At 36.2% G+C, this 24,587-nt stretch overlaps 2 protein-coding genes across 4 annotated transcripts in view; one reads left to right on the top strand and one right to left on the bottom strand.

Moving 5' to 3' along the window:
* The window catches only part of ralgps2 (Ral GEF with PH domain and SH3 binding motif 2), a 138,263-nt gene that overhangs the window by 39,417 nt on the left and 74,259 nt on the right, over nt 1-24,587 (bottom strand). The window lies entirely within an intron of this gene.
* Nucleotides 114-24,434, top strand: angptl1 (angiopoietin like 1). The gene is made up of 5 exons (XM_003225459.4): nt 114-741; nt 9,704-10,534; nt 16,593-16,786; nt 19,004-19,274; nt 23,002-24,434. Exons 2-5 carry the CDS (start codon nt 9,715-9,717, stop codon nt 23,187-23,189), a joined length of 1,473 nt encoding a protein of 490 aa, XP_003225507.2. The 5' UTR covers nt 114-741; nt 9,704-9,714; the 3' UTR covers nt 23,190-24,434.

Genomic DNA, 24,587 nt, shown 5'->3' with positions numbered 1-24,587 from the left:
ACCTGAAAGAACTGAATGTGACATTTAGTCTGCATTCTTCACCACTATAAATGGTTCGTGTTACATATGTGTATATGTATTCATGCAGTCTCTTTAGTTCACTCCTGGTCATAAAAACTGAATACATCAGCTTGAAAAAACCCTTCCTCTACAAAGCTTACTACCGCACTAACATAAAAGGCATCTTAAAGCAACACACAACAATGTTGTTCAACTGCCTGAACTCTTCTTATTAATTGTTTCCCCATCTGCTGCTTCCTTTAAACCAGCAAACAATCTCTTCTTGTTCTTGCACTCCTCCTTTCTCATAATTCAGCCCTTTCTCCCAAAGTTGTGGATAGGAAATCCTTTACACCCCACACCCCCCAATTCTTCAGTGACATCATATGTAGGCTGACTATTTTAGGTCTGGGCATGTGTTTGTTTAAGAAACACTCCCAAGTGTGCTGTATAAGAAAGCAAGGTCAACTGTTGCTGGTTAGTGCATTTCAGTATGCAAGTGCAAAACAAAGACAGAGCAGCTTTAAAACATCTTCGTCATTTCTGCAGTAGAAGAAAACGATTTTGGTAAATAGCTCTCTTTATCAAATTAAATGGGGTGATACATACTTGGATCTAAAATATGGCACAACGAAACAGCAATACTCTGTAGAACTACACAAATGACCAGCTGAGACAAGAATATACACAGAAGAAGCCTTTGGATTTTTAATCTACTTCAGAAGAAAACGGCATTGCAAGGTTGGTGTTACTGTTTATACATTCTCTTTGTTGTCAATCTGCAAGCAATTTTCTGTAGTTGTAATTTCTGTTACAGCCTGAGTATTTTCTAAACAAATATATGTCTTTTAGATTTTTATATTACAGCACCCAAGTCATTTGTACAGTTCCTTTTTACAGAAAGTTGTGCACTACTATCAGCAACTGAAAAGGATTGTGCTTACAAGAGTCTTCTTTCCCCACTTTAAGTTTGATTTAGTAGGAAAAAAATGACACTCTCAGAATGATCTTAGAAGGTAATGATAAATGGTATAGCTTCCAGGGATTTAAAAAAGAATTTTCAGAGTTTCTTAAAGTTACAGGTTACATGTAAAAAGGAAAAGAAAGGATTGCATCAGTATCTCCTGTCACAGGCTGCTTCTTCTTAATAATATATTATAAGAAAAATCTCTAATTAAAGCATTCAGTTGACTTTTCTTTATTAGAAATCAACAATTTCTATCATATAACCAAGTAGTTTTTATAAGGGACACTCACTCACTAAACTTGCTGCTTCACACACACCGTCCTAAATTTTCCACTGTAATTTAACACTCTTATTGTATGCGGAACAGTTTTGACTTACGGCACATTTGCCCTAAGGAATGTTGTTCGTTGCCTGAAGAACTCAAATACTGTGAAAATAGCTTTCATGAGAGGAGGATGAGTCCAGAACAACTTGTTATTGAACCTGATCTACAAGTACTCACTTCGAATGTTTTCAGCCCCAAATCGCTCACATGTCTTCACTGTATGCTATAAAGAGTGATGTCTGACTATAAACACTGGTTTTCTTTGAAAACCGTAACTGGCACAGAACCAGCAACAACTAAATTTCATGTTACAGTGAAGTAGACACTTACATAATACTGTTTACACATGAAAGAGTTTGGACGAAATAGCTGGCTTCTGAAACTGTCCTTGGCGCTCTGCTACATAAAGGATCAGAGAACTAAGACAAATGCATGCAGTGGACAGTAGCCCACATTTTTTATCAAAAATGTTTGCACAGCAAAATGTGATACAGTTCCTAAGCTCTGGGTTTATGATCACCGATATTTATCCAGTATTAAATAACAGCAAAAAAAGTTAAGATAACAGTATTTCCATAAGAAGACATCAAGAAAATTTTGAATGGTTGTACATTCAGGTGTTCTAAAACTGGTTGTTCTATAGTACTGCAAATTCAAACATTAACAATTAAAGGGAGTTTTAAAGACTATATATTTTAACTATGTCAATAAGTCTACCAAATAATTCTTGGCATTTCGGAAAAAATTAACTTTTAGCATTGTTTTTATAGTTTCCTCCAGCTTTCACACTAGATGTGCAATTCAGGTAATGATTTCACTGCAATCTGTGAAAGATAAAAACAATCCTAAAGTAGTATTTTATAGCTCATAATGGGAGACCTTTATTTGCACTTGTGGTACTAAATTGCTGGATAGCTGCCATTGTGCTGGAAAAAAGCCTACTTTGTTTCAGCAGAATGTACTGCAACAGAATAACCACAACAAAGCAGATAATCAGTGTAGGGATTGCCATTTTAGCAGCCTGCATTTTCTAAACAGTTCTTAAATTGTAACTTTAATCCAACTATGAAGAACTTTTTTTTATATTCTAGGCATCTTCACAGCAGATGTTGAGGAGCTATGTGTCTAAATATAGAAGGGTATAGCTATGAATTATGGACAATGGGATCAAAGTGTTTTATAACATGAAGCACTTTTGTGCCAAGTGGCTTAAAATCAATAGAGAGGATTCATTAAAAACCACTGGTATATAGATGAAGTTTAATACTAAAACATTGGTTTGTCATGCCAAAAGAAGAATCCAGTTTTTAAACAAACCTTGCAACCCAATGCATTTTTTAAAAATACAGTATATATATTCTTCTCTTTGTTATCTGTTTATGATAGTGCTTGTGGGTATACAAATGTTTCTGAATGATTTCTTGCGAATAAACAGATGCAAATAAATAAAAATAAAATTAGTTTTGAAAATACTCATTCCAATATTACTCCATTGAATTAACTATTTTTCAAATGCTATGGAAACACTCACCAATGGATTAACATTTGTGATTTGATTAAGTTCTACTATAACTAAGTCACTATATTAGACTGCACAGGTTCTGTAGTTAAACATGTGCCACCTACAGACTATTTAGATCAGGACTTCTTAAACATTTCTACCGTTTGACACGAGAAATGTATACCTGACCCCAGGTACAAAGGGTATAAAATAGGTGTAAAAATCAAACATTTATTGATAACAAGCATTTGCAAGGCTTGCTACACACTAATTTTCCTTTTAGTGAAGTACAACTGAAGCATTTTCTGCAGGGTGTACTGTACTGCATAACAGATTCGTGTGAATGTCTAAAACAGCACTAGGTATATTTACTGATTCTTGTGTTTTCATACTGACACTAAAACAAAAGTTAAAATATATGCTCAAAGAATAGATTTATCATAGGTGGTAAGAGTATAAAATAAGAAAATAATGGTGTATCATGAATTATTCAAATGTTCCAAGATATCTGGGAAGGGAAAACAACACTATCAAACTATGCATAAAACAGAAGAGGAAATAAATTGAAGAAATACTCGAGATTTCATAGTGGAAAATTGGTTCTCTTGAAATGGAACATTTAGGGAAACCTTTTTCTTCTGGATTAATAGAGGTCTAAGGCCACAGAAAAGAGCAAGAACATTTATCTCCTAATATCTTTCCTTAAGGAAAAAAACCTGAAGCATTTTAATTATGTTTCTCTGTTAATGTTATGTGGAGCAATATGTCAACAAAACCTGTTTAGTAGCAGGGCCATGGCCAGAAAAAAATTAGGGGGCGGGGGTTGAAACTTTTTTTAGCGAATCATGAAGAGTAGTTCCATAATGCAAACTAATTCAGAAATCAGGCTCCATCGATAAACTTCAGTGGACACTCAAGACAAATAAACGTCAGTAGACACGCATGGGAATTTGGTTACTCAGTTAAAATTCATGAGTAAATCAGTTTTTTTAACCTGAAAAAATGGGGGGGGGGGCTTGAATCCCTACCCCCCTTGGTAACAGCCCTGTTTAGTAGTATTTATTTATTTGTAAAGTGTAAGCTAGTTCTTAGTTGTAGTGAAAGCTGATTTATGCTTGAAGCTAGTTCTTTATCTGAAAAAAGCAAAGTAATGCTTTTCTTTGTACTTAGCAGAAAACATCTCTACTATGGCACCATTCTCACAGAAATGTATAAAGTTTTCACAACAGGATAAGCTGGAAGTATTAACTAAATTGCATGCCAGAAAACTGATAATATTTGGGTGTTCCCCTGCCCCTACTAAGATAGGAGCTAAAGATGGCATGTGTGATTTTTTTTTCTGCTATCCAAGCACTAGAAGAAAAGGTAAATGTAGGAGTAAATGTAAATAGAATGGCAGGAAACTCAATTTATCATGAATACATAATTACTTTTTGAGATGCCATCTCACACCTGACCCATTTTCATGCAAACCAACCATGCTAGATTTAGACTTCATATCAAAATTTGGTTCTTGCAAAGCTTCTATAGTTCTACTACTCTAAACATTATGGGAGGCAATGGATGAATGGACTCAAATGTACAGAAACAAAATCATTATTGGTGAGGATCATAACTTCAAAGCTCTTATGCAAAAGTTATAGTAAGGTGTGTGTACCATTCTTCCTCACATTCAAGTACTTTGTCAGAGATTAATTAAATTTATGATATAAAAATATGCATGTCCAAAGACCGGTCAGTATTTAGTTCTAGATTCTGCATGACTTGGCATATTTATGCCTTTTGAACATTGATCAATAGAACCGATAGAACAATGTAACTGAACTTCATTGAAAAGTTTCATTAAATGCTTCGGAAAGCTCAGACTGAGTACATCATTCCAGAATACAGTAGTGCATTCATTTCATGCAACCATTTTGTTCTGTGTGTTTTGCAAAAAATATGTCAATTAGAGTATTAGTAATAACTTGAAGGCAAAATCAAATTGCTATTCATATTTATTCCTCAATTGTTGCAAGATGGGTTTGTTATGTTAAAATTATTGAAAACTTCTTCGCAGATGAAAGCCATTTTAATTTTTTTAGAATGTATAACTCCTCCCTATAAATGTTGAGGATTGTTACCATAAATTACAATAAAACCCCAATAACCAAATAGAACATTATACAGTTAAGAAAACAGCAGTAAAATATGGTATCCTTTCCCTGGGAATAGCCCAGAACAATTGTTAAAGTCAAGCATTAATAAAGGCTTTTCCAAACATCAAGTCCATTTCCTCTGTCCTCAAAAATGAGTTTGGAATGGGGAGGGTCTCTGGAGATGGTTTTTTAAGATGGGGTAGGTATATATGAGATGAGGTCCTTCAGACATCCTGGTCCTAAACTATGCAGCGTTTTAAAAGTTTGAATTGTTTTGAATTGTATCTGGAATCTAACGACAAACCAGTGCAGCTGTTTCCTAATCATTTTCAATGAGCCTCATGCAGAACACACTACAATAGTCAATGAATGTGTCTCATCATGTCCCAACTGCCACCTTCAGAAAGAAAACTTGATAGAGAGGGATTGGGATACAAGAGTGGGAATGTATGTATCACCGTTATTATACAACAATTGATAAAACAGCCAATCAATTTTCTTTCACTAAGCAATGTCAAAGTGCTCCTGCAAACATGCTGTACTCTATTCCAGTCCACAGTAAAATGACCACCCTGCCATTTCCATCCTTATTGCAAGCAGCACTGAGGTTTCCAGTTAAAGAAAATGCACTGCACTGCCCTAGGATTTGAATCTTTATATCCATTTAAACTGTTGAAGACTGAAGTCAGTGAATGTGTACATGTATGCATAACACATAGATGTTTTCCTTCTCTAGGAATGGAAGTAGAGGTGGGATAGCAGCAGAGAGATAGAATTTCTGGCTATTTTGCAATCTTGGGGAAAATAATAGCTCAACTTTTTTGTTGTTGTAGGGCAGTAGTTCTCAGCCTGTGGGTCCCCAGATGTTTTGGCCTTTGACTCTCAGAAATCCTAACAGCTCATGAACTGGTTGTGACTGCTGAGAATTGTGGGCCAAAACACCTGAGGACCCACAGGTTGAGAAGCACTGTTGTAGGGCAATATGGAAGTGTTAAGAACACTGAAATATATGTCAGTTATCCCTCTATTTTTGGGGGGAGTTGAGGAAAATCCCTCCCCCCAGGGAAAGTGGAAAAACCACGAATGGGGTGCTACTGCTGCAGTCCCTGGTTGGGGGGGGGGCACCCACCATAGCGCTTGTGGGAAGGGGAAAAGGAAAAGAGCAGGCCCTGCATGCCCCATCACGCATCCCTCTTTCTATATGCCATGGGTAACTGTTTTGCCTGGGCAAAGAAAGGGACGTACTAGGGGAAAGGGAGGTATGGGAGAAACATAAGCAAGCAGCACATAGGAAGTGCTCCCCCGCCCCCAGTTCACCTGTAATATCACTTACTCTGTGGCTCCTTTTTTTTCCTTTAAATTTTTTTTAATTTGATACATCTCAACAATTTACAATTTTTGCCATACATGACTTATTTCAATATACATTATTCCAAAAGTAACTATTCCTTAAATGACAATTTAAACGATCCATAGAAATGTATCATCCACCACCCCCGCCCTCCCCCCATTTCCCCCACCCCCCTGGAACAGCAATTCAAAATATTGTCATTGCATCAGTGTAACCGTGTGGAATGCTTGGTTCAAGGTTCTATATGTTTCATCTCCGTCTATTTTGTCTGTTAGCACTGACCATTTCCTGAACCAGTCTTGTTCTTTTGGGCTGTTTGTATATATTTTTTTCCTTTGATTGATGAAGTCATTAATTATATATTTTGATATGTAAGCGCACCAAGTTTCTACATCCCATTTTGTATCATCCCTCCATCCTCAGGCTACCGTGGATTGTATTGCGGCAGTCATATATTTTAGTATCTCTGTCCATTTATTGTTATCTTCCTTTACCTCTATTGTAAGATACATGTATCTGGCTTTGTCCCATATTAATTCTTTCCCTATTATTTCTTCCATTATTTTTATTTTACTATAAAAGTTCTGAATTTTTCTACAATTCCACCACATGTGGGAGAATTAACCTATTCCCCCACAGTTCTGCCAACACTTGTTTGAAGTATTGCCTGTTATATGTGTCAATTGGAGGGGGGTTCTGTACCATTTAGAAATTATTTTCCTTTGGATTTCTTTAATCCTTATATGTTTAATTTTGTGAATACTATCAACCCTGCCAACCTAGCAGTTCGAAAACATGCAAGTGTGAGTAGATAAATAGTTACCGCTCCGGCGGGAAGGTAACGGCGCTCCATGCAGTCATGCCAGCCACATGACCTTGGAGGTGTCTGCGGACAACGCCGGCTTTTTGGCTTGAAAATGGAGATGAGCACCAACCCCCAGAGTCAGTCACGACTGGACTTAACATCAGGGGAAAACCTTACCTTTACCTATCAATCCAAGACCCGATTGCTTAAAGTTTTTTTTTCCTGTTTCCAGTTCTCTATAAGAGTTGTTTTTGTGTTGTAAGTTGAGGTGGTGTTCATCATACAATAACTCAGTCATTCCTTTATCTATTTCTATTTTCCTTTTAATTATTCTATCCAGTGGGGTTTTAGCTACTTCTCTTCTTTTCATGGCCTGGGCTTTATTGGACAGACCTAACTATGCTATCCAGTTCCTTTGACCACATTTGTCTTTTATTTTATCCCACTTTAATATTTTTCCATTGGGATCCATGATGTCCCCAATCCTTTTGATACCATTTTCCTTCAGTGCCCTAATTAGATTCGTGAATGTCTTATCCTTATTTTCCATTGTTTCTAATGGGAGAGGGTCGATTTTATTTATTTGTAATTTATTTTGCCATTTTTTCCAGATTAACATTGATAAACGGGCCCGCTTTTAAATTCTTTAAGTCTTTTTTATCTGTTTTTTCTCTCCCAACTCTGTGGCTCCTGATCCTGGCTTCCTTCCCTCTTGCTGTGTCTTTCTTTTTCATCCAGCATCTCCCTTAATTTACCCAGGAGAAACAAACATTTGTGGCACACAGAGGGGTCAGCTCCATAGGGTAAGTGAAGTGACATGCAGGTGGCCCCTCCTCCTCTTGCGTGCTGTAAGTGTCTGTTTCTTTTTTTTTTTAACATATATATAAATATAAAATGTTTATTTATTTTCATTCATTCAAATATACATACATTGCAAGTGTTTGTTGCATACAGTGCAATACTTTCATCTATTAGTCTTTCATAATCATTTCTCAGACAATATATTTTCAATAAGGGGTCACAGGCTTCTATTTGTATAGTGCATATAAAAATATTATAAGTTCCAAATTTATATCCGTTTCCTCCTTGCCTTCAGTCTATTAGCTTCCTCTATGTACATTTTTAGATTAATTTTACATTGAAATGTTGGATCATTGGTTGCCATTCATTAACAAAGTTCTCTAAAGGTTCTCCTCTTAAGTGCATTGTTATTTTGTCCATCATCAGCAACTCTATAATATATTGTTCCAGTTCTGCTAAGGGAGGTACCTCTGAGGTTTTCTAATATCTAGCGTATACTATCCGAGCTGCCACTGTCACGTAAAACAAAATTCTTCCATATTTCCTTTCCAATTCTTCTTCGAGCATGTTCAAAAGGTACATTTGTGGTGTCATTTTAAAATTTGTATTTAATATCTTTTCTAGATGTACATGAATCTGTTTCCAATAGCTGTTTACTTTGTTGCATGACCACCACAGGTGGTAAAATGTGCCTTTTTCTTTCCCACATTTCCAGCATTTATCGGTGCAATTGTACAATTGCAAGTGTCTGTTTCACCTGGGCAAAGGAAGTACTGGGCAAAACAGAAACTGGCGGCACACTCAGTTCCTAAACACCTTTCCCACTCACCTCCTCAGGTTAGGGTTGTTGTGTGAAATTTCAGGAGACAGGGGTAGCAACATAAGCTCATGGATAATTGAAGTTTTTATCCCATTCATTTTGTTACAAAGCCATAGTTTATGTTACTTGGTGGCTCTACCATCTCTACTCTTTACAGTGAGGAATTCACTTCCTTGCAGTGACATCTCTTGCAGGAGAGAAAAGATGCAGAATGAAGTTGAGGAGTCTGTCATAGGGAATTATTTCATGTATATGGTTAAGCTCCTCAAACACTTGCCCCTACATCATACTGAAACAGTTCTCACACTGCAAGAAATGAACAGAAAGGGGACTTCAACTGACATGTGGGACCTTTTCACACCACACAGTTATACCACTATAGTTTACTTCAATCGCTATGGCTACATCTCATGAAACCTTGGGAATTATAGTTGGGTGAATCATTAGAAAGGCTCACCGGCTGAGAATTCTAAATACATTACAACCCACATAGTGGCTAGAGTGGTACCTGCAGCTTCCTTTACCATGTCCAACAAAATATGCCATCTAGGCGCTTTCTAATTTGCTATGATCCATGATTTTGTGTATCCACATGAAGTCTGGGAAGATAGCCCTCATTTTGTGCCCCTAGGATTCCATGGGACACTGCGCTGGTAGTTGAAGTAGGATCACAGTGCTATGATTGTGGGATATGAAATAGCCAAAGATCACCCAAAGTGGCTAGAGAAATGACTATTTACCAACCTTATTTGCATGGTACATATCATTGAAATTGCCAGTTTAAATTGCACCGGTCTGGATGGACTCTAAATACTTTTGAAACATAATTTTCCAAACTCCCATTAATATTTCTGTCACCTTTTTATCACTTATTTGACTATGACATGGAGGGAGGGAGAGAAGAAGACATGTACACTATCAACATCTTAACTTTCCAGTGAATTTTGATAGTTTTACATAAGGACAAATTAATTAATCCATTTTTCCTCACATAGATCACTTGAAAATGAAGACATTCCCATGGATTTTGAATTTACTGTTACTACTATTATTATCAAATGGATGCTACACAAAACAGTCTAAGTTCAACAAAAGCTCCCCTAGACGATATCCACGTTCTACAGAAGAAGGAGAGGAAGGGAAAAAGTGTGGCTACACGTTTATTGTCCCTGAACAAAAAATAACTGGACCAATTTGTGTCAATACCAGAAGCCCAGAAAACAAAAAAGATGAAATTACTAGAATGGACATTGAGAATCTGAAGGATGTATTGTCCAAACAAAAGCGGGAGATTGATCTCTTACAGCTAGTGGTAGATGTGGATGGGAATATAGTTAATGAAGTAAAACTGCTGAGAAAAGAGAGCCGCAACATGAATTCTCGTGTTACTCAACTATATATGCAGCTCCTCCATGAGATAATCCGCAAACGAGACAACTCACTTGAGCTTTCCCAGCTGGAAAACAAGATACTCAATGTCACAACTGAAATGTTGAAAATGACATCAAGATATAGAGAGCTTGAAGTAAAATATGCAGCACTAACTGATCTTGTAAATAATCAGTCACTCACCATCTCATTGCTGGAAGAGCAATGTATGCGTATATTTTCACGGCAGGACACACATGGTTCTCCACCTTTAGTTCCAGTGGTACCCCATCACATTCCTAATAGCCCCCAATACACTCCAGGACTCCTGGGAAGTAATGAAATTCAGAGAGATCCAGGCTATCCCAGAGACAGAGATGTGAGGCCACCCCCTGATCCAGCTACTACTCCTACAAAAAGTCCTTTCAGAATTCCACCATTAATGTTGATCAATGAAGGTAAGGCTTTTACTTCATTTCTAGAATTATATCTGAATATTTTAAGGCTATCTGAAAACATAGCTGGTGATTATGAAAACAAAATACAGAGTGAAAAAACCTGCTCCTGTCATCACATCCCATTTCCCTACAAAGCTGTCTTTCAATTACAGCTGACCCACCAATATTTCATAAAAGGGGCACTGAACAACTTATATGGAAATCTGTAAATAGTGTTCTTATCCAAGAGCCTGACATTTTTGTCATGGTATTTGACACCCTACTCCTTTATCTGCTTCTTTTTTCCAGTAGCTCCAACAAATTACTTTTCAGCATTATCACTTAGACAATACAGGTTAAAGTCCAATATTTGAGGGTCCTTCTTCACATTTTTTTGCATTTGCTATATCAAACTAGTTCCTTTGCAGACCTTTGTAATGATTCTGAAAAATTTGCTCAGGAAATGCCATATGATCATGATTTCAGGGTATTTTATTTTAAAATAATCAAGACTAAATTTATTAGGTAGATAAGAAAGAGTTGCCTAGTGAAACTCAGCCATTAGGCAACCCAATATTTCTTTATGTCCTTGTTTTATCTTGAAATAAACTTATTTTAAGTCTCTTAAGGGCAGGGTGGGAACTATGTGGCCCTCCAGATGTTGTTGAGCTGCAATTGCCAGCATTCCTTACCATGGACCATATTGGCTATGACTGATGGGAGGAACAGTCCAATTTTCATATGTTGATGGACTATGTAAGAGTGCGAAAAGGGTTGCTGATGAAGAAACAGTTCATGTATTACTGAGAGTATAGGATAAATGAAAAAGTGAGTAATCAATCCTGTTTCATTCAGTACATTTTGGTAACAATTCATGAGCAACAGAATACAGAATAACTTAAAGATTTCAAGTATTGGTATTTACTCAAGTCAAATGCGCCATCAAATCTTAATTTTCAAAACCCTGAAACCAAAAAAAGGATTTGCTAGCAAATGTAATGGGCAGCAACAAAAAGTGCATTCTTTGTAATTTGGCAAAAAGAGGTGTGCATTACAGGCTGCGTGCTGAGAATTCCTTCTTTAAAAACAAGTGTAAGAACACCAAAGCTTTCAGCAATGGAAAAGAAAACTTTGGGGTACATCTACGCTGTAGAATAAATCCACTTTAACTGCCCTGGCTCAATGCTATGTGGTCATGGGGGCTGTAGTTTATATATTTAATTAATTAATTATTTGCTACATTTATATGCTGCCCTTCTCACCCCGAAGGGGACTCAGAGCAGCTTACAAATTAAATTTACATACAATATTATATTATTAGCATAGTACAATACTGGCAATAAATTACTATATTGTACTATATCAATATATTGTAATATTATTAGTAATATTACATGTAAAATATAATATATAATTAATATTATTATACTGAATTATTAGTATTATATCATATTACAATATAATATTATGCATATTATATGTAAATACAATATGTTATAATTACTATATATTATTGTAAATAATATTGTATATATATGTATATGTGTAGTTTAGGATCATGGGGTGTGCCAAAGAATACAAATCCCAGCATTGCATAGCATTGAGTCATGGCAATTAAATTAGAGATGATGTCCCTCAAATAGGAGCTCCAAATGCTCCTAAAGTAGATTCTCCTTTTGCTTTAGCTCATCACTAAGATTAGCATATTATACAAACTTAGAGCACACCCTAATTTTGGGAAGGTAATTTAGCCAAAAACGGTGAGCATTAGATTGGAGTAAATATGGTACTTCAGAACATTTCTACAAATGTTATAAAATATAATGCAACTGGAATACATTTCTGGGATTTTTTAAAAGCACAAACCTATACTTAATGAACTAGCATTTTTTTATCTGCTAAGCCATTGTTTTTTCCATGTTATACTCCTGAATAGTGAAAAACCTAGGATTATCTTTTGTCAACCTGATTTGTATTCATGGGAAACACTGCTCAAAATAATAGGTATAGATACAAGGATTATTTAGTGTAGGCTCTGAGAAATGAAAAGAACGAAAGAAATTGATAGATGATAACAAAATGTAATTGCTTTTATTCTATGTAGCACAAGAGGGAAAAACTAATGGGGAAATTATAATAAAGTTTAGATACACTTGCGCAGTATCATCATATTGTGGTACCCTTCATAATTTGCAGGTTAATCACAGTAAAGGTAACTGAATATGCCTGATGTGTCAAGTGTATGAATCAAAGCAACTAGAAAAAGCCAGAGTCCAGAGTCATAGCACATTGCGTTTATTCGCATTTTGTTAAATAAGATTTCATTTGGCATACATGTAGACAGAAATGGAGCCTTAATAAAACTACAGTAGAGTCTCACTTAACCAACATAAACGGGCCGGCAGAATGTTGGATAAGCGAATATGTTGGATAATAAGGAGGGATTAAGGGAAAGCCTATTAAACATCAAATTAGGTTGTGATTTTACAAATTAAGCACCAAAACATCACGTTATGCAACAAATTTGACAGAAAAAGTAGTTCAATACCCAGTAATGCTATGTAGTAATTACTGTATTTACAAATTTAGCACCAAAATATCACAATGTATTGAAAACATTGACTACAAAAATGCGTTGGATAATCCAGAACGTTGGATAAGCAAGTGTTGGATAAGTGAGACTCTACTGTACCTCTCCCTCTAGTAACAGTATGAAAAGGAAATCCACTATAAAACACTATTTTAAGTTTATTGAAGTGGAAGGATTGTATGTGATATTGTTTAAAGATATCACCTTTATATGCCTCTGTTAATACAGACAGTGTCACACAGATAGAATAATTTTTCAAACATTTAGCATTAAGCTTTACCCAGTAGATCAAAACAGCAACAAAATCCTGCATTAGCAGCACTGTAACATTGGTCCCATTTAAATGTAAGGCAATGAATCATAACAGTAGGCCCACTGAATGGTTAGTCAATATTAATGTAAATATCACTTGTTTGATAGATCCACTGCTGCCAGTAAGATTTACACTAAGGCTCTCTAATCAATAAATTGTTTATAAATCTGAAAACTGAGCAAAAACTGAGCAATCCACCCATTCCTGGTTAAGTCAGAGTTTTCTCTCACATCCAAAACAGGAACATGGTGAATTTGGGGAGTACAAGCTATGGTATTAAAAATTCGACTGGTTAAAGTAAGGAGCTTGAGTAAGGAGTAAGAAAAGCATGAAGTATATAAAAGGGATTCTTATGGCCTATTACAGGAGTATTACATCCACTGTTTGTTTAAAATATTTAGAACAAATATAATTATATTGCACCAAAATATTGTATAAACTTCTATTAAAAATATTTATTTAGTAATTCCTGTCTAAAAGCTGTTAGGTGATAGTCTTAATTAACAGCAGTCCAAGCATAAATTATGCCGATTTCCTATTTAAATCAAGGTTTCTTAGACAATAGTGTACAATTCACAGCAAAGAGCTGAATTTTATAAGTATTGGGGATATAAACCAAATGAATTGCTCCTAGCTGTCCAATCCTTGATTATCACAGAAAGGTTTCAATATCACACATTTACTTCAGTATATGATTGTCAGTTTAAAATAGGTATTCACATATATTTTACAAGTAATTCACACAAAATTACACTTCCTCTAAATTCTGCATCCGATCTTAACAAAATGACATGTTCTGCCCACTAGGCACTAAATCTGCTAAATGCTCACAATAGGATATTTTTTCAGGTTGATTGGAATTCCAGCTGTCACACAGTTAATATGTAGAATTATCAGAATGCTTAGGAAATGCTGGAAAAACCACATCATTCAACTGAACCTAGAGCTTATAAACCAGTTTTCTCCTCTTTTCAGATTTCTAAGAATGTATCAGAAATAGGGGAGGACTTAAGTTGAAGTTCAAAAGATGGAAAATGGTCTATTTGCACTAAGAATCAGAGAGGCTGTGGGAGGGAGTTTGTGCACATGCTTTGCTTGTAAAAGTATGGAAGACAGACTTTAGGATTGGAGGGTTTGCTTTTCTGGTTTTAATTAGAAATCCAAGATCAAACCACTAGAGGCTGGTGCAAAAGAACCTAACTTCAAATTAAGGACACAGCCATATTAGTCTGGATTATTAGTATGTAAAGGGATCTTTCACAGAATAACTGAGCAAATGTATTTGATTGCACAAGCATCTGAGGAAGCAGACTTAGTCTACAAAAGCTTATACGACCAGCTTCTTTTTCTTTGTTTCTAAGATGCTACAAGATCCCTGAGCATACTTCAGATTAAATAATTCTGAATCCAAGAAAGCCTGTACATGATCAAAATAAAGAACAAAATAAAAAGATAATGAAGAAGTGCATTAAGAAACTGAGGTTCAATGAGGAACACATAAATAGAGGCAGATTCTTTTAAAGAAAAACAATTTGAAGATGAACCCAGAATTTGAGCAAGTATGGTGATAAAGACTCTGAAACTTCTTGGGACAAACTAATCACCAGGGATGACATAGCAATAGTCCTTTCAAGTTGTACAGATGGAATGCCTTTTAACTCGAACAGAAATCTTCCAACAAATATTGAAGATCACAGATTAGAAATGTTAAATATTTATTCCCATGCCCCAAAAGGGGGCACCAGGGATCGCAGTAATCAGTAAAACATTGTACTGATCTCCCATACAAGCAAAGAGATGCTCTACATTTTACAAAATGGCTTTTATCATTCTTGGTTCAAACAAGACTACACGTGATTACCCTGCGTGTTTGGTTTATATGCAGAACATATAATAGAGAAAGTAGGAGGTAAGCAACAATTTACAATATGCAGGTGACACCATATTACCCACAGAAAACAGGAAAGCCTTGGAACTACTACTGAGGAAAGTCACAAAAGAATATGCAAAAGCAGAATACAACTGAATATTAAGAAAACAAAAGTAACGACTACAGATTCTTTCTCTCACTTTAAAGTAGATAACTGCACTGAAATAAAATGTCTATATCTAGTCTCGCTCATTAATCTAAAAGTAGACAGCAGATAAGAAATCAGAAGAAGACTAAGACTTGGAAAGGCAGTCATGCTAGATCTAGGTCAGACTCTGAACTATAAAGATATATCATTGACTACAAATCAGAAACATCCAGGCCATAGGATTTCCAATTTCTATGTATGGTTGTGAATGCAGGTCAGTGAAGAAACCTAACAGGAAGAAAATCAAGTCATTTGAAATGTGACAATGGAAAAGAGTTCTAATAGAAATTATGGGTTGCCAACAACATCAGCAAAAAACAAAACAAAACAAAACAAAAAACACACTCACAGATGAATGGGTCCTAGAACAAATCACGTTTAACTTTCACTAGAAGCCAAGATGACTAAATTGAAAGTATCATACCTTGGACATACCATGAAATGACAGGACTCATGGGAAAACAAAATGTTTGATAGAATGGAAGACAATATGAAAGCAAAGAGAACATATTGGTCAATCAAGGAAACCACAGCTCTGAGTTTGCAAGATCTGATCAGGGCAATTTTCAGAGGATTCTTGGAGATCTCTCATCCAAAGGGCTGTCATAAGTCAAAGTCAGGTTTATGGCAAACAACAGCTACTACCACCATTATATATGCTAGTTTCTGGCTGACCCTAGTATGTAACCAGTATCTAGTATCTGACCAGTATGTGATAGCAACTTTTATGATGTGCTTCCTCTCCATTCTAGATCCATGAAAGAAACAATGGTCTGCATCCTATTAATAGCCTCTACTAGAACAGACTCATCAAGTAAATGGGATTTACCAATAGGTCCACAATTGATCCAAACAGTCTAATCTCATTATAGGTTAATGTTTTCTTCATAAAAAATAATGGTTTAGGCAGTTATGAAAAGTATGAGCCTGAACTGCTTAATGTTAAAAAATGAGTTACACTCCCCCCCCACAAAATAAAGCACAATGGTAGCTAATGATGTTAATTAAACAGTGTCAAAGAAACAGCAAACCATCAATCCAAATGTGATCACAAAACTCCAGTTGTGTGTTTTTAAAATGTCAAATTATTTTTAACAGGCCCATTCAAAGACTGTCAACAAGCCAAACAAGCTGGCTATTCCAGTAGTGGTATTTATATGATTAAACCTGAAAACAGCCATGGACCAATACAGTTATGGTGTGAGAACAGCCTTGATCTCGGTGGATGGACAGTTATTCAAAAAAGAATTGATGGTTCTGTGAATTTCTTCACAAACTGGGACAATTACAAGGTAATCTTTTTTAAATATGTGTGGGGTGGAATAATTATATTATAGTATATACACTGAATGTACAGAGTAAGAGTGAAATGATATGTAAAAATAATTAAAAGGCATGTCTACAGTGTGCCTTATATATTGAAGCTATCAACATCTACAGAGATACTTTACTTTCATGAAGGTTAAAGTTTAATAATAGCCATGTATTGATACTGAACAGATTTCTTGCTCTTTCATTTCATTAGTATTTCAGATTAAGAGCCTTAGAGAAGAATGTCATTTTAAGATTATATTAAGCATTTTACTGTAAATGCTATACAAATAATAGGATTGTCACTGAATAAAGAAGAACAAGTACAACTTATTTCCGAGTGCATGTTTTCATTGCTTAAAATAATGTTTGACATTTGTACAGAACTACATTAGTCTCACTTATCCAACCTTCACTTATCCAATGTTCTGTATTATCCAACGCAGTTTGTCTTTTAGTAGTCAATGTTTTTGTAGTCAATGTTTTCAATACATTGCGATGTTTTAGTGCTAAATTCATAAATACAGTAATTACTACATAACTCTATCATGTATTGAACTGCTTTTTCTGTTGATTTGTTTAAAACATGATGCTTTGGTGCTTAATTTGTAAAATCATAACGTAATTTTACGTTTAATAGGCCTTTCCTTAATCCCTCCTTATTATCCAACATTTTTGCTTATCCAACATTCTGCCGACCCGTTTATGTTAGATAAGCGAGACTCTACTGTATTGATTAGTTTTAATATGTAAGTGTATTGTTTTAGGTAAACCACTGTATGTATGTTGCATTAAGCAAAGACAACCTCCCTTCTCTCACTCTTCAAAGACAGACTTTGAGCACACTCACATATTTAAAATGTTGTTCCATCAATGAGAGCACCTTTTCTGTTTGCAGCACTTTATCAATCACCTTGTGTTTACAATATTTATATGGTGCACTTTACCCAGTCTACTTTTACAATCTCTCAGTTTTAATCCATGTTTTTATTAGTTCTTGTTTTTTATTGGCTAATGTTTTATTTTTATTTTTTATTTTTTTTATTGTGCAAGTTGTTGTCTATTGCTGTGTTTTATACTGCTACTGTTTTTATTCGGGCTTGGCCCCATGTAAGCCGCCCTGAGTCCCCTTCGGGGAGATAGAGGCGGGGTATAAAAATAAAGTTATTATTATTATTATTATTATTCTGTTGGAGAAACTAACAATCTTGCATGCACATTTGAAATGGTTTGTAGTCTGTATATCTCTATGTAACCTCACTCTGGTCTTGTCAGGCTTATGGCACCCTCATTTAAATATGCATGTGGATTTGGTGAGCTTTAATTCATTGAGAACATGGCCCAAGTCACGTAGGCAGCTCTTTGAACTCACAAAGGGTATAAAAGGAAGAGACATACTTTGTTCTTTGTTAATTTGGTTTTTCACCTTACTCTTAATGGAGTGAGATATCATCCGCTGTAGTTATGTATGCCGCATGGCCTGCTTAGGCCCATGCTGAATAGAATCCACCCTATTACTCTATATTTTGGATTTTATCTTTTGATATACTGCAACGAAGTTATTTTTGTACCTGTGTGATTACTTCACTCAAGAGTTCGTGAGTAGACTACTTTTTATTACATCAATCAGTTTGATGTGGAGTTCTTTGGGTTTTTTTGGGGCGTGTTTCTATAGTCTAGCTTGTGCCTCTTCTAAGCAACACTTCCAAATTTCTTGATACGTTTCATGCTTGGCATTTTGCCACTCCATACTACAAATAACGATCCCACCTTCTTTCTGTGTTTGTGTGTATACACACACACATTTTAGATAGCATGCCATTTGCAGAACCCACTTATGATTGTTTTATTCACCATGCACACTGATGATGATGATGATGATGGTTATAACAACACAAAACCAAAAGTAATTACAAGGAGGGGAGAAACAGTTTAGGAAAAATCTGGCAAGTGCAATTCCTGCTTTCATAGACTAAACACTGGTTTCTTCAGAGTAATCTGTACTGGTATTGATTTTACAACTGGATTCTTCACATATAGGCAAAGGATTGAATTGAATTTAACTAAAGCTATGTGTTGTTTGCAGGATGTTTAAAAGTATAAATACTATTTCTGCAGTATTTTGACTATAAAGCTTTCTGTCAAGTGCAAGGCAATCTAATGAGAACTGTGTTTGTTATTGGGTTTTTTTTTAACAGAAAGGATTTGGAAATGTTGCTGGAGAATACTGGCTGGGATTGGAAAATATTTACTTGATTTCCAATCAGGACAATTACAGACTTCTCATTGAACTAGAAGACTGGAGTAATAAGAAAGTCTATGCAGAATATAGTAGTTTCCGACTGGAGCCAGAAAGTGAATTCTATCGATTGCGTCTAGGAACGTACCAAGGGAATGCTGGTGACTCCATGATATGGCACAATGGGAAGCAATTTACCACACTAGACAGAGACAGAGACATGTACACAGGTATGAAATATGTGGTCAGATATAGCAGCTTTCCTATGGCAGTTTTGTACTGGTTATTACTTGGTAGAAATTTTTCTTGAGGTAGTCTATTTTTACAGGTGTGGCCTCTGAGTTAGTCTTCTTGAGTCTTAAGTATCCCGAGAGCTCATGAATCCTTCGTTTTGACTGAAGGGATAAGCTTCCATCTTCCTCTCCATTTGTATTCCAAGATAATTGATGTTATTGTCTTTAATTTCTTCAGTTACATGGCTTTTCATTTCTTCACAATTTCTACTTTTGATAAGCCAAAATCAAACCATCAGCCTAAGTCTATATGTAAATCCATTTATCATTTTTGTATTGCATTAACGGCAAGGAATATCTTTGCTTTGTACCCAAGTACTCTGATATGGACAATATTTTTCTATTGTGTCAAAGATCAAATGGAGTTGCACTGGTTGATTTGCTTGACAGTCTATTCTGTACGTATATGGCTATCATCACAGCCTTTCTCCAGTACTGGTTGGGTATCCACATGCACACCACCATTTTAATAGTTATCTATGTAGGGAGTTGTGTATAATTTATAATGTCCTGCTTTCCCATGTCTGTTTAGACTTGATATAATGCCTACTTATCACCATTGTTGGTCTTAAGAGTTTGAAGATTTCTGTCAAACTTGGTGCTCACAATTACAACTTACTCCTTCAGTATCTGCAAGATTTGGCTTTTCTCTCTGAGCAGATAGATCACATAGTACCTGTAATAATCATCTATAAAGGTTAGCAAGCAATTCCTTATTTTAGAAGGAATATTAATAAGTCTAGACTCTAGTGGCTGTTTTGATTTGTTTTCACACTTCTTGGGAATAGATGAACATTTGGTGTTGTCATCATTTTATGTGTTTATGTCTTTGGCCAGTTCATTTCTTTCCAGACTCAGTATAGTATTTATGTCTAGGTGTTCAAGAACTAAAGGGAGAGAATTCCAGCACAATTCCAGCCTTATGTCCAATATCCAGCTTTTCTCCTGCTATAGATAATTTGTCTAGTAAGCAGCTGATTTTTTCCATAAGCTTTTTTGGATTTTCACTATCCCTATCTGAAGAGCAAATAATTTTGTGTTCAGCTCCATCTGGTCTTAGGTGTGTGTCTACTCATACAGATCCCTTAAGAATTTAATCATATTCTTAGTAAATGTTTTATTTTTCACATATATAAGCTGTGCATCAGCCAAGCACTGAATTATAAGCCCGTTTTAGTTTGTGCTGTACTATCTTGTGATGTTTGCTTCATCTTGGCCTCAAAGTATCCAAATTTCCTTCCTCTTCCATCTAAATCTCAATTGTTTAGAGCACGCATAGGCAAACTTTGGCCCTCCAGGTGTTTTGGACTTCAACTACCACAATTCCTAACAGCTCGGCTGTTAGGAATTGCGGGAGTTGAAGTCAAAAACACCTGGAGGGTCAAGGTTTGCCCATGCCTGGTTTAGAGCCGTACATAGAATTTGTCTGGTTACTATTTGGATATTAAAACACACACATTTTTGCTGATGTGAACCATTTCTGCTCACGGAAATCTCTGCTCATGCTTGGAAGAGCCCAGGAAACAAGGATGTACTAGCAAAGTATATAGAGCAGGCAATCTGTAAGTATAATTGAGATCTACATTAAGCAGAGCTAGTGCAATATGAGTTTCTGGTAGAAACAGGAGAAATGACTTTAGATGTTCTTGTAAGGTTAAAAAAAAGGATAATTTGTGGTTGGTGTCTCTCAAAATCCTTGGGATAGTAAAAGACACAGACAAAAGTAGTCAACCTATATTTGCATATATCAGCCTCTAAAAAGCTGGTTCTCATGTGTGGGTATAAGCTAGAATTGACTGTCAGACCCGCATGGATGCTCCTTCCCAGTTAACAGAAAAGGAATGAGGCTTCTTGAGAGAAAGGGGAAGTGACCTATGCAGATAAGAAGGAAACAAAAGTGGTGTGCGAATAGATAAAAGACACAGAGGTGAAAAATAAATGGTAGATATCATGTAGCTTCTCCCATCTCACTAATCAATTTCTAAAACTGTTGATTACCTTTTATTTCCAACAGGCAGTAAAAAGGTTAGCAAACAATTAATAGGGATTTTGAATGCTTTGAATTTCATTTAATATAGACTGAATATCCAGTATATACCCAGAATGTGTCATTCTTGTAGGCAAAACACATATCCCCGTATGTGACAGAGATGTGACACTTTCACAGGCAGAATTACAACCAGGAAAAGTTCCATTAGCAAAATAAAGTTTAGCAAAACAGTATAGACCAGTGGTTCTTAACCTGTGGGCTGCGGCCCACCCTAAAATAAAGTCAGGGGCTTCCCTGGCATTGGAGGGAAGCCTTCCAGGTTCGGTGGGGCCTTCTCTGCAGGTGAGGCCCCTCAGGAAGGAGCGTGTCTTCCTTCTCAGCCTCTTTGCAGGAAGCCCTGCCCCTTTCCACCTTGGCCCTGCCCCCTCATCTCCCCACTTGCACATACTTCTCAAAACCCCGCCCCTCTCTCTGCCTTGGTCCTGCCCCTCCTCCCCACACGTGTCATTGTAGGCGGGTCGGCAATCGCAGCGGTGGTGACGGTAGTGGGGAGGCCTCGCAAAGCATCCTGGTCCTCGTAGTTCTCCCTCTCCGCATGGAACAGACTGGGAGAGGGACGCTCTTATGTCCAAAAAAAGAGGAGGAGGACCTGCTTTCTCGAGGCTTTGGCTCAGGCATGGGCAAACTTTGGCACTCCCTCCAGGTGTTTTCAGGCCTGTTCCTGGGATTATCTGGGGTGCTGATTCAGAAAATTGCATTGGATAGACCACATCAGCTCTGGTTTTTAAATATGGTTTTCTGTGGGCTGGCAAATGACGACTACTGGATGGCATATGTTCTATATCAGAAACTAGAGCTGATGTGGTCTATCCAATGCAATTTTCTGAATTAGCACCCCAAATAACCAAACTGAATCTAATGTTGACCAAAAACTGATTCGCAACCCTTTTGGTACTAATGATGGAAAATGGTCTCTGGTCAAGTGGGCCCTGGTCAAAATAGTCTCTGGTCAAGTCGGCCCTGGGCAAAAAAAGGTTGGGAACCACTGTGATAGATCCTCATTTTTAATATTTTGTAAGAGATGTAAAATTGTTCCACAGACTCTTTGCATATAATTCCATACACATGTCAGTTCTTAATAAAAGTGTACAAAGCTTCCATAAGGTTAGAAAATGAAAAAGTGCTGCAGCATTGCTTTAAAAATTATTTGAAATGAGAATTGAAAGAGTGACATTTCCTAAAGGGATTGAGAATATCTGCAAGAATAGCTAATTTCCTGTGGGTAGAAAGAAAAATAATTTTTTGTAGACTAGCACACAATAGAGTTGCATTTCTTGAACAGGAATACAGAGTAGCAAAATCCTGCCATCATGGGGTGAAGGGCCTTCTAAGTGACTTTTCACACCATCTGAAAATAACGTCAGTTCTGCTGGAAGACACTGTCAAAGAGGCTGATGACATCCAAGTGATTTAGTACTTTGAAATGGTGATGCTCTAAGCCTAAACCAGTGTAACGACAGGGAGTTCCTGCTCAATAATGCCCCTTTTCACTAAAAGAAAATAAAAACTAGCATGCAAGCTTAACTTTTTATTCTTTGCAAAAGCAGTTGTGATAAATCCATGTGCTATGAAGTTGCACTTAATTTTTGTTTGTTTGTTTGTTTCTTCCTACAGGAAACTGTGCCCATTTTCATAAAGGAGGTTGGTGGTATAATGCCTGTGCTCATTCTAACCTCAATGGAGTATGGTACAGAGGAGGACATTACAGAAGCAAACACCAAGATGGGATTTTTTGGGCTGAGTATAGAGGCGGCTCATACTCACTAAAAGCAGTTCAAATGATGGTCAGACCAATTGATTGAGACAAAACATTTTTAAAAACTGTCTTTGAGTTTCATACAACTGTTACATTTCAAGTTGTTTTGCAAATTTCCTTATAACAAGCAATCCCTACAAAGTATTGTTTGAAAGATTTCTTATTGCAGTATTGGATATGTTGCTTATACAAGTACTATCTGCTCATTAAGTAAGACGGCAGGTGGGTTTAAAATAAATCTCTGTTCCCTCAACTATTTCTTATTGCGGTATTCAACATTAATTGAAGTAATTAAAACAACCACATGTGATAGAGTACAAAGAAAATTATCAACAAATAATTGCTGAACTATAGTAGGAGATTCTGTTGCCGTGTGTTTTGTGTAAAAATGACTTGTTTTCAAAGGTTTGAAACTATTTAAGTTTTTTATTTCAAAAAATGATTTCCAGTGGAAATCTTATTTTGAGATAAAAATGTACAATGAGTCATGAAAGACAAAGAATTGGAGGAAAGCTCTGGTTTTGCAAGCATATTTTTGCATCAAATAAAAGTATTAACATTTCAGCATAGATGTTCCCCATGTATAGTACAGCTTTTGCAGGATACATCCCTGTTTTAGGGATGAAGGGCATTATTTGTACACTTTTCTTTTAAATCAGAGATGGGCAAAATGTAGTTCTCCAGAGGCTGCTGGACTGTTAACTCCCAGCTTTCATCATCACTGACTATAAGGTGTGTGACAACACCCTAGAGCAGTAGTTCTCAACTTGTGGATCCCCAGGTGCTTTGGCATACAACTTCCAGAAATCCCAGCCAGTTTATGAGCTGTTAGGATTTCTGGGAGTTGAAGGTCAAAACATCTGGGGACCCACAGGTTGAGAACCACTGCCCTAGAGTGTCACACTTTGCTTACACCTGCCCTAAATACAAATACAAGAAAGGTTTTAATAATATTTCTACAGCCTTGACTCGAAATAATCCATTACAACAGCACAGAAATTAGAAAGTTAATTGTCAAAAGGATAAGGTAATAATGACATACTGAAGTCATCTGTAATTAGGTTCCAGACTATAATTCTACCACTTTTTGGTGATAACATTATATTAATTCTTATAAAAACTAAACTCCGCACAAAGTAAAGCAGGGCAGTACTATTCTAAACAGCACACTGGACAGGGTGATGTACTGAGTCGACATTGATCTAGGGATTTTTCAGTGAATTAGTTCATGTTCTTAACCCATTACACTATGTTAAACATATTTGATGATAATAAATCATGTTGATTTCAACAGTCCTCCTAACTGGGTATTTAATTTAGGCACTAGGGAAATGGATCTGTGTATTTTACCAATGCACACACTGATATTGTATGTCTTTTAAAGGTGCAAATATTCAAGACTACACTCATTATGGATGTGTAATACCTATAAATGAGTACTTTC

Source organism: Anolis carolinensis, chromosome 4 (genome assembly GCF_035594765.1).
Source record: "Anolis carolinensis isolate JA03-04 chromosome 4, rAnoCar3.1.pri, whole genome shotgun sequence".
NCBI classification, from domain to species: Eukaryota; Metazoa; Chordata; class Lepidosauria; order Squamata; family Dactyloidae; genus Anolis; species Anolis carolinensis.
The sequence above is the reverse complement of the archived record's forward strand: the minus strand, read 5'-3'. Positions and strand labels throughout refer to the sequence as shown.

What these genes read in the sequence shown, in the direction of transcription:
- angptl1 (XM_003225459.4), top strand. Translation starts at nt 9,715, where the DNA reads ATGAAGACATTCCCATGGATTTTGAATTTACTGTTACTACTATTATTA. An exon ending in ATTAATGTTGATCAATGAAG is followed by an intron (nt 10,535 to 16,592) that starts GTAAGGCTTTTA and finishes TATTTTTAACAG; the next exon opens with GCCCATTCAAAGACTGTCAA. An exon ending in AGACAGAGACATGTACACAG is followed by an intron (nt 19,275 to 23,001) that starts GTATGAAATATG and finishes TTCTTCCTACAG; the next exon opens with GAAACTGTGCCCATTTTCAT.